Source organism: Onychostoma macrolepis, chromosome 01, assembly GCF_012432095.1.
Source record: "Onychostoma macrolepis isolate SWU-2019 chromosome 01, ASM1243209v1, whole genome shotgun sequence".
Lineage (NCBI taxonomy): Eukaryota > Metazoa > Chordata > Actinopteri > Cypriniformes > Cyprinidae > Onychostoma > Onychostoma macrolepis.
Window position 1 is genome coordinate 9618146 of NC_081155.1, and position 10225 is coordinate 9628370.

Below are 10225 nucleotides of genomic sequence, written 5' to 3' on the forward strand. Positions count from 1 at the left end.
CAAAAAGTAATCAGTTACATTACTTTAATAAAGTAATTGAAAAGTTACACTACTTATTACATTTTAAGTAGGGTAACTTGTAATCTGCAACCTATTACAGTTCCAAAGTAACCTTTCCAACACTGCTTACAACAGATGCTTGTATTTAACAGGGACTGTCTGAAGAATAAATAATGTTAGAATTAGAAATGTAGCTTGTTTCCCTCTATCAAAACAATTGCGTAACATACATGTGCCTCATCTTGACTATATCGTGTTGTTTCAGTCATACTGAAATATAGAAAGTGTATATACAACAAGCATTGATGTATATACAAGATGAGGCACATTAACTTGTTTTTTCTGCTTTTATAAAGTGTATTAACATGGAATTATTTTTCCTGTTTTATGTTCTTGTTTGAATTTGACTTATGTTTGTCCTTTTGAAAGAAAACTTTTTAAAGCTCTATATTATCTAAATATGCCAAAGTGGATTGAAGGCTGATTTCAAATGTTATATTGAATAACATAGAGTGAAATGTTGTTAATTGATAATTGCTCTTTACTGACATAGACATGTGATGGAACTAAATACTTCACTAAAATATTTTACAAGTTTCTTAAAACATGACTGTTGTGGTTTTCATTTGTCAGAAGTATACGTTTGCATACATTTTGCTGACCCTTATGATTCAAAGAATTAAATGCACATGCAATAGAAACATAAAGATTACATCATCTGTCACAACGTCTTATGTTTTTGTAACCAGTTTAGGGATTGAAATCACTCCTCTGTAGGTTTAGGGTGTTTGACACATTATAGGCAACGTGCTAAAGATCACAACTCATCTGTGAAGACTGTCATCCACAGTGACTAATGGAGGACGAGGATGTTTATCAAAATGTTGAACACAAAGACATTAAGGACACATTTGGACCTCAAACACAGAATCCCAGGCAGGCAGAAGGACAAACTCAAAAATGCAGTAAGTTTATTAACAATTTAATATACTTGCTTTTCTATTTACTTTTTCAGCCTATGTTTTTGAATGCATATTTTACTTTATAGGAATGCAGATGTTTGTCGTTTTAAATAAACATACACTTTACTTACATGTCTAATACTTTTCAGCAAATTGTTATTAACTGATATTTGAGTGTTTTGTTCGTGTTTGTCAGGAGGAAGTAGATGTTTGGTGTTGATCACAGTGGGTCTCGGGCTCATTTGTGTTCTTCTGCTGGTCTTCATCATACTGCAGCACATCACCATCACAGCAGAGAGAGACCTGATGAAGAGCTTACAGGACAATAACACGGATCTAATGCAGAAGAAAGGTAAGTTAGAAAGTGGAGTCTTGTCTTTGAGTGATGAACTGAAGAAGGCAGCATCTAAACGAAGTTGGATCAAATCCGTTTTTATATCATTTTTCCTGCATATTTTTGTATCGCTTTGAAAAGTGTTTATGTATGAAAATCTGTGTTTTAGGTTGGTTTTTTATGTCCAATGAGTTCAAGAACTGGTCTGACAGCAGGCAGTACTGCAGGGATCGTGGTGCTGATCTGGTCATTATCAACACTGAAGAGAAGCAGGTGAATTTGTGTTAAAGGGATAGTTCACCCAAAAATGAAAATTTGATGTTTATCTGCTTACCCCCAGGGCATCCAGGATGTAGGTGACTTTGTTTCTTCAGTAGAACACAAACAAAGATTTTTAACTCAAACCGTTGCAGTCTGTCAGTCCTATAATGTCAGTCAATGCGACTCATGGCTTTGAGAGAAGAAAAAAAACAACATACACAGACAAAACCAAAGTAAACCCTGCGGCTCGTGGCGATACATTGAGGTCTAATGACACAAAACGATCGGTCTGTGCAAGAAACTGAACAGTATTTATATTGTTTCTTTTACCTCTGATCCGCTGCCCGCCCAAACTGTCCTGAGCACGTTCACAGCAGCTGACGCGTCGTCGTCTTCTTCTTGCTTTATGGCAGCTCGTACTCTTGTAAGTTCAGTACCGCCACCTATCTCTCAGATGGACCATTGACACTCTATCAACAATCTCAATTAGGAGTGTCAATGGTCCATTGAGAGATAGGTGGTAGTAATGCACTTATAAGTCTGCGATTCGCCATTAAACGAGAAGAAGAAGACGCGGACGACGCGTGCCGGCTGTTGTGTGAACGCGCTCAGGACAGTTGGATCGTGCAGCTGATCAGTAAAAAAACAATATAAATACGGTTTAATTTCTAGAGCTGCAGGGTTTAATTTGGTTTTGTCTGTGTATGTTCTGTGTAAAGCCGTGAGCCATTGACTGACATTATAGGACTGACAGACTGCAACGGTTTGAGTTAAAAATCTTTGTTTGTGTTCTACTGAAGAAACAAAGTCACCTACATCTTGGATGCCCTGAGGGTAAGCAGATAAACATCAAATTGTTTTGTTGTTGGGTGAACTATCCCTATAAGTTGAGGTTTCTGTTAATGAATGAGAGGAATCACACTTATTCCTGATTTTATTCACACAGAGACTCATATCTTCATTCACCACAGAGAGTGTTTGGATTGGTTTGTCTGACACAGAGAACGAGGGCAACATGACATGGGTGGATAATTCACCACTGAAACAAGGGTAAGTGCTAAAAACACAGAAATATTTTTTGTTTTTGAAACCTTCAAAAAAAAAAAAAAAGTCAGAAGACTCTGCTCTTCCACGAACGCAATCACGACAACAACCACAATTCAAGGGACTCCCCATTGGGGAAAATAAATCTAACAGAACTTCTCTATTTTAGTTTTCTGCACTTCCACTTCTGCTCAGTCTTCTTTAGTTTACTCTCTAAACTTTGCGGTACTGTTTGTATTGTTGATTCATGAAATGCTTGTGATGCTCCTCAGTTGTTAGTTGCTGAAAGAGTAAAAACTTTGGGGCTGATATGATTGAACATCTGACACATTTTCTCCAGGTTTTGGGTCAAGGGTGAGCCAAATAACCTTGGTGGATATGAGGACTGTATTGAACTGAATCCTGAAAAACCTATCCTGAGCAACTGGAATGATCTGTCATGCTCAAACACACGAAAAGGGATTTGTGAGAAATACAAGTAAAATCATGACAAGCCTATGTATTTCTCAGTATTATCGTATGGAGTCATTCTTATTGTGATATGAGAATGTATCATTTCTGATTGAGTTTACTGTCTGTTTTAGTTTATTTCATCATATTAACGGCTGGGTACTATGGCACAACAAACCTCTTATGTGTTGCTCCATTATAGCAGCATGTTAATATATGTCCTTATTTCAGCTGAGTCTCATTTGTTGGTCTGAAGTGTTGAGGTTGCAATTATTCGTCCGATTATGCTGATATTAAGTGTCTGTGCAACTGCTTTTGATTTACATTGCTTTCTTTTTTAATAAAACTGTTGATTGACTGTATTGGCACAGCATTTTTGTTTTCATTTCATATTCTTGTGCATCTGCTTCACTGTATTTGACACCTGACTATGGAGAGATTTCCTCCAGAACTGTGCAAAGGTATAAGGTGGATATTAGTAAAATAACATCTGACTATTTAAGTGTATATGCTGTAAAGTTAGTTGCCATTTTGGAAGCAGTAGAGTGGATTGTAGAAAGTGGTGCCAACGGTTTCTTAATATGTAGTGACGCTGTATCTGCTCTTATGAGCATTAAATCAGGCACAGCTACAAATCATCAGGGCCTGCTCTGATATTTCATTAACAGCAGTTAGGCTGGGGAAGAATATTGCGTTCATGTGGGTCCCGGCTCATTCAGGTATTCCAGGCAATGAAGGGGCAGACAAACTAGCAAAAATGAAATTAATATTAAGTTATCTAAATCAGAGGGAAAGAGCATGGGGGGGAATGAAATAATGGACAAATGGCAGCAGCAGTGGCATGAAGAAACAAAGGAGAGGCATTTATAGTTTAATACAAAACAGAGTGGGTGTATCAAGACAGTGTATGAGTAGGAAATAAGTCATTTTAAGCAGAATGAGAATGGGGCACAGCAACCCTAATGGAGTATGATAGTGTCAGGAGTATGAGACGGTTGAGCATGTTCTAATCTCTTGCGGAAAATTTACTCAAGAAAGACCAGAAATGATGACCCAGTTACAGAGTGTAGGACGAGTAGAGGGAAATGTTAAAAGTATTTTAGAATGTGCAGGAAATATTTATTAGGTTTTTGGAAAAAAAACTGGACTGGACAAGAGAATATGGTGTAAAGGACATTTAGTACAGTAGGTGGCAGTAATGCAACAAATTGGATGCCAGCTGCCGTAAAACCCAGAAGAAGAATTCCTCCAGTTCAGTAGGATGCAGCAGAGAGCAGGTTTATCAGACTGAAGAAGAAAAACATCAGGTTGAGAGCACTTGCTGCTGTCATTCAGTGTCTTTGCTGCATTTAGGGACGTTTTTCCTTCAGGATCCCGTGGAAAGGACTGAATTTGATTCTTTTATTTGGTTGTTTAAAACCGCGTTCACGCAAAACCTGCACTAAAAGACATGTTCTACAGGATATTCCAGCAGTAAATAAAATGGATGTACGGCGAGCATCTGATTAGTTTAAAAAGTACAAAGTAACCCCATCAAGAGAAAACGCTACCGCTTCACCTGCTTCAACAGAAGATCGTTTTGTAAATCTGACAACGGTTTCACACTTTCGCTGGATTTACTTCAGATTTACAGTGACCTGGACAGTTTTTAAGAAGCTCTCTTCAACAAACACAAGGCCGATTTCTGTTGCTCAAACCTTGTGAGCCATCATGGCTAAAGTGCAGGTGCTAAACGTGGCTGTTCTGGATAATCCCAGTCCTTTTGGAAACCCGTTTCAATTCGAAATCACGTTTGAATGTATGGAGGACCTTCCTGAAGGTGAGAGATTTCACAAATTAACACTGTTTATGCACGAATTCTGCAATTACTTCGTTAATACTGAAATACTGAAGGCTTTAAATATGTTTTACAATGTCATTATGTCTTACACCTCATCAGGAATCACGGGGATATTTGTGGTGATTTAAGCAGGAAAAGTCTTATTATCAGCTGTTAATGTTTACGCGCTAATATTTTGGCGCCGGCGGGGAGTTCGATGACAGCGCGAGGCCGCCCCTCTTTCAAGCGTTGCCAAGTCCGCGGGTTTCCCGCACAATAGAGCTACTTTAACACTCTTGCCGCGGGTTTAAGCGACCCCGATAACGTGATATTTAGCCCCTAAAATGCGAGTCTTACCACGTTCAAAAAACGTGTATTTTACCCCACTCGAACACCATTTTTACCAGTGGACCGGACCCCCTCGAAACTCGATTGGGTTTGTTTTGGGCTAGTTTTGAGTAGCAATTGGGCGGGTTTTGTTCTGAAAATCTGGCAACCCTGCCTCCTTCCCTGATTAGTCCGATAGCGGACGCGGGGCGTGAACAATGTGTCTGTGCCCTCTCCGATTGGTTGGATTTCTCGTGACGTCACGTGTCGGGAGGCGCTGTAACGATTTTATGGAATGAACAAAAATAAGCTAAAACAATTAAATTTATAGGTGTCTTTTTGTTTTGTTTGCTAAGTTTTACTAGATTTCTGATTAATTGGAACTTGTTTTATTTTATACATGTCGGCTATAATGGCAAATATTTTTGCCATTCCTTACAATAAAAATATTATGAAGAATTTATTTATTCAGTTATTGCATAGTTATCATGGTCTAAGTAGAAAGAAAACTTTTTACCTAGGCATGTTTCCACACTGTTTTCTCTAACTTGATAAAATGACAATTTTATTTAATCGTTACACCCATTAATTTACCGACGGTTAGTAATATTACACTTAAAAAATCCCAGTAAAATTCTTGCTACAGAATTCAGTCATGATATCTATTGAACCAAGCCAAGAGCAGTTTTGATTTATAAATAAAAAATAAGGTTTTTGGTTAACATTGAGATAAGAAATAGTCACATTTTGTTCTAAAAAACCTCAGATGTTTATCCTCATAATTAAATATGAAACTTGAAATACAAATATAAGGACAAATACAAAGGATTTTCAGTTTTTCAAGCATGTGAACTCGCATCCTTTTTAATTTTGCACTAAATGCTCATTGTATAGTATTGTAATTCTGTCTATTTACTGTTAGAAAAAATAATTGCTCATCCCTTGGTTTCTGCCTCTCTCTCAGATCTAGAGTGGAAGATCATCTATGTGGGCTCAGCTGAGAGTGAGGAGTACGACCAGGTCCTGGACTCGGTTCTGGTCGGCCCAGTTCCTGCAGGCAGACATATGTTTGTCTTTCAGGTGGGTTATTATCTGGGAAATACTTGTTCCTGGTTCGGAGCAGTATGATGGACTTCCTTCCAATCTCAGTTCTAACCCATATAAATAATACCATTTTAGTAAATACATTGCAGTGCACTGCCACCTAGAGATGAATGGAGAAAGTACATCTGTAAATTTCAAGTCCAATAGCCTACACAAATTGCTGTAAGATGTGTGCTCATCTCATCTCTGTTCCTGAAAAAGTGCAAAAACAATGGCACATTGGTCCTCTGGACAGAGTTCAAAGCATAGACAAATGCATACCTTGGATTAGTCATGAAATTCAAAGGGTCATTTGTAGATACAAGAACATTTACAAACTGCAAGCTCCAAAGATGACCAAGAAACAGCATTCAAATTTCTGTTTTGTCTCTCTTGACTTGATTGACAGGCGGACGCTCCAAACACAGGGCTGATCCCCGAGAGCGATGCAGTTGGCGTGACTGTAGTGCTGATCACATGCACATATCGGGGACAGGAATTCATTCGCATTGGTTACTATGTAAACAATGAGTACACAGACCCTGAGCTACGGGAAAACCCGCCTGTCAAACCCGACTACACACAGGTAAGACCGTACATACATGCTGTGCTTTAGTTAAAAAAAAAAAAAAAAATATATATATATATATATATATGTCTCATATCAGTTGGAATCAGTAATTATTGAAAAAAAAGTATTACCTTTTATAAACAAAGAGCAGAATAAAAAAGGTTTAAATTTAACCACTATTTACCTAGTTTATTAAGACAAACAAGAATTTATTTTAGTTTTAACAGTCAAACACAAAATAAGATTTAAACAAATATCTCCTTTCTTATATTTTATATGCAGATAGGGCGCAATGAGCAAAATAATGCACCACATTAAATTGTTTATTCAATGCAATGAAATTTATGATCTATAAAAAAAAGTGCATAACGTCTAAACTAACATGTATAAATCAAATATAATTTTGTAAGTTGCATAAATAGTTATGAACAAAACAGCATCATGCATCTCTGCTTGGCTTAATACAAAAAGCCTAAGCGCCGATTACACAGAATGCATTTACTTCAGAACACACAAACACGTTAAAATTGTAACGTGAGTGCTGTGCCGGCGCCTATATTGTGCGCTATACCGAACGTTTTTTCTATCATTAACAATGAAAGTGTACCATCCATAAATACCGTTACCGTTTTATCACCCAGGCCTATACAGCACAGTTAGATTAATCGATTAAGGATTAATATTAATACGAATATAGTTAAATTGACTAAATATTGAATCTATAACTGGTGAATTGGAATAGAGATATGAAGGGGAAACTGAATTTAGGCCAGGAAGCCCATTAACACTCAGTAGACATTATGCATGTTATGTATTGAGAGTGTATTTGTGTAACACAGATCTGCTGCATTTGAAATGTGGTAATGCCGGTCAGATCAAAGAGGCAGGTGGCTGCCGTTTATAGTCCAGTATCGTTTGTAATTCATTAATTCTGCTAAACGATTCCGGGTCGCTGCCATTGTGCGTGTTGCTACAGGATCCCGTATTTCCACGCATTCATTCTGCGGCGAATCGAGAGATTCTTAAACCTCTTGTTGAATATGTAAAACTCAGTTCTCATTCGACACATTAAAGTGTTTTTAAGCATAGAGATGTCATGACTATTGAAATATATTATGATAATATATTGTTAACTCTTTACAATAAGATTTCATGTTAACATTAGTTAAATACATTAGTTTATACGAACAATTAAAAATACTTCTAAAACAATTATTAGTCTTAGTTGATGTTGATTTCAACATTTGTGAATGCGTTATTAAAATCAACACTTGTAATTTTGGTAACACTTTATTTTAAGGTGTCCTTGTTACACATATTACATGTACTTACTATTATAATAACAATTAATTATGCATAATTACATGCAAGTAACCCTAAGCCAAATCCTAACCATATAGTAAGTACATGTGGTTAATTATATTACTCAATACTTAAATGTATAATTACACTGTAACAAGACACCTTAAAATAAAGTGTAACATAATTTTAATAACTAACGTTAACAAAATTAATAAATACTGTAACAAATGTCTTGCTCATTAATTGCATTAACAAAAAATTAACTAATGGGACCTAGTTGTCAAGTGTAAATTATATTTTGAGGAGTAATGTTAGCATCAAGTCTTTACAATGACGGATTCAAATCCAAACAATTCTAATTATTGTTCTTTTAAATTTTTCATCGTCGTTTTTTTGTGCCGATTCACAGCTGCAAAGGAACATCTTGGCGTCTAACCCCCGCGTGACCCGTTTCCACATTAACTGGGAGGCAACTATGGACAAGATGGAGGATTCGGAGAATGTAGATCCCGCCCCCAACGCCATGCTCCCGCCCACCTCCATGCCCGGCAAAGCCCCGCCTCTTGGACTCATGCCTGACAACTCTATGGACTGCTTATAGAGCCTGAACACAACAACAACCTCACACATAAAGTAATAAATGTGTTATTTTGTATTTATACACCTACATGTTCTTACGGTTGTGATTGGACACACACACACACACACTCACACACACACTCATCTCAATCCTCTGGCACTTACTGCTCTGATCACACACACCTGAAGCGCTCAGGCAGTGGTGGGACTTTGTCTTGCACTCCCTGTCCTGAACAGCAGGGGGCCAAACCTGCAGCACCAGCAGACATGGACTGTTCTCTTCTGTTTTTCTGTGGTGCACATCACTATTGAGGTGAATCCCATAAAAACATGTTCGGTTCGCATTTTCTTAGAAAACAGAAGCTATATTTTGCATAAAAAACAAAGTATGTTTGTGTTTTGAGATTGTTCACAAATGTTTTCCCCCAAACTGTCATTACTATAATCCAAAAAAACAAAGCTAATTCTCATTGCTGTAATGCAAAGTGGTTTATAATAATGATATAATAAAATTTAGTGTAAATTATTCATACATCATGGTTGTGTTTATTAAATTACTGTTGAGAATTACCGCTGAGATTAATAGGAATTACCCCTCCAAAAAAATGTTTTTCTTTTTTTTTTAAATGTGACCTTGATGTGTTCTTGTGAGATTCATCCTGTGATACTTTATGGTCAGAAATCTTAGAAAGCTATTTTTTGGGAATATTTTGTTCGGATATGATCAGTATTTGGAACTCGTCACAATTCTAGCTCTGTTTCTGTTTTGTTGGGATGTGAGATTGTTTAGAAAATTTTTGTTTTGTTTTAATCTGAATACAAGTTGGTTCTTTCGTTGCCTTTTTTTTCTTTCCATGTGATATTTGTTAATGAAAAGTCTTAGATTTAATAAATATGAACTTTTGTCTTTGTAAAACTGTCTTTGGTCTCTCTCCTCTTCTGGCTCTTTTGTACGGATACACGCCCTATGTGTGCCTTTTTATGATGTTGCTAAGCAACAGCTATTAGAGATGGCACTTTGGGCTGCTCCACCTTTGATCCACACATCACATCAGACAACTACTCTTCCTTTCATCCCTCCATCGCTCCCTCTGCTCTCATCCCATAGTTTCATTTGGCCTCCCTCTATTCTCTGTCTTCTGATCTGGGCCTGTGGAAATATGCACACCGTGGGTCAGAGGGGCGACGGACACACCGAACCAAACCAAACACACTGGCATCTCAAACTGCTGTGGAAGAAGAATCACTTGATGGATGTTAAGAAAGCACGTTTAAATAAAACAATGCAAAAAAATGTAGAGTCTTTGTGCTTTATGTGTAGAGTTTTTTTTTTTTTTTTTTTTTGTAGGATTATTATACAGATTACAGTACAGGGAGTGTTTTAATACTTCACTGAAGTACTATTATAGTTTTTATATTTTGAATGTTTTTTTAATATATTGTTTTCATTTTAATTTTACTTAGATTTTAGTAATATATATATACTGTAAGTG

The 10225-nt window shown here is 36.9% G+C and overlaps 2 protein-coding genes and 1 long non-coding RNA gene across 4 annotated transcripts; 2 read left to right on the forward strand and 1 right to left on the reverse strand.

Annotated features, from left to right (window-relative positions):
• On the forward strand, window positions 1-3405 carry si:ch73-343l4.8 (CD209 antigen-like protein D). 2 transcript variants are annotated; one of them, XM_058751219.1, is made up of 5 exons: window positions 1-965; window positions 1162-1314; window positions 1466-1569; window positions 2504-2607; window positions 2942-3405. In XM_058751219.1, the coding sequence occupies exons 1-5, from the start codon at window positions 857-859 to the stop codon at window positions 3081-3083; spliced, it is 612 nt and encodes a 203-aa protein (XP_058607202.1). In that variant the 5' UTR covers window positions 1-856; the 3' UTR covers window positions 3084-3405. The 2 variants fall into 2 exon arrangements, with proteins under 2 accessions (XP_058607202.1, XP_058606456.1); XM_058750473.1 differs by having other exon boundaries at window positions 5-965; window positions 1159-1314.
• On the reverse strand, window positions 1429-1965 carry LOC131525647 (uncharacterized). The gene is made up of 3 exons (XR_009267314.1): window positions 1888-1965; window positions 1631-1747; window positions 1429-1555 (listed from the first exon to the last, which is right to left on the reverse strand). It is a non-coding gene; the product is annotated as an uncharacterized LOC131525647 (long non-coding RNA).
• Window positions 3406-4283: 878 nt separating the features above from the next.
• asf1bb (anti-silencing function 1Bb histone chaperone) lies at window positions 4284-9990 on the forward strand. Its single transcript, XM_058792667.1, has 4 exons — window positions 4284-4870; window positions 6162-6277; window positions 6690-6866; window positions 8563-9990. Exons 1-4 carry the CDS (start codon window positions 4762-4764, stop codon window positions 8752-8754), a joined length of 594 nt encoding a protein of 197 aa, XP_058648650.1. The 5' UTR covers window positions 4284-4761; the 3' UTR covers window positions 8755-9990.
• Window positions 9991-10225: the final 235 nt, after the last annotated feature.

Bases quoted from the DNA above. Each gene is read 5' to 3' on its own strand.
- si:ch73-343l4.8 (XM_058750473.1), top strand. From the start codon at position 857: ATGGAGGACGAGGATGTTTATCAAAATGTTGAACACAAAGACATTAAG. The intron at 966-1,158 runs GTAAGTTTATTA...CGTGTTTGTCAG, and splicing joins AGGACAAACTCAAAAATGCA to GAGGAAGTAGATGTTTGGTG. The intron at 2,608-2,941 runs GTAAGTGCTAAA...CATTTTCTCCAG, and splicing joins AATTCACCACTGAAACAAGG to GTTTTGGGTCAAGGGTGAGC.
- asf1bb (XM_058792667.1), top strand. From the start codon at position 4,762: ATGGCTAAAGTGCAGGTGCTAAACGTGGCTGTTCTGGATAATCCCAGT. The intron at 6,278-6,689 runs GTGGGTTATTAT...CTTGATTGACAG, and splicing joins GACATATGTTTGTCTTTCAG to GCGGACGCTCCAAACACAGG. The intron at 6,867-8,562 runs GTAAGACCGTAC...GCCGATTCACAG, and splicing joins TCAAACCCGACTACACACAG to CTGCAAAGGAACATCTTGGC.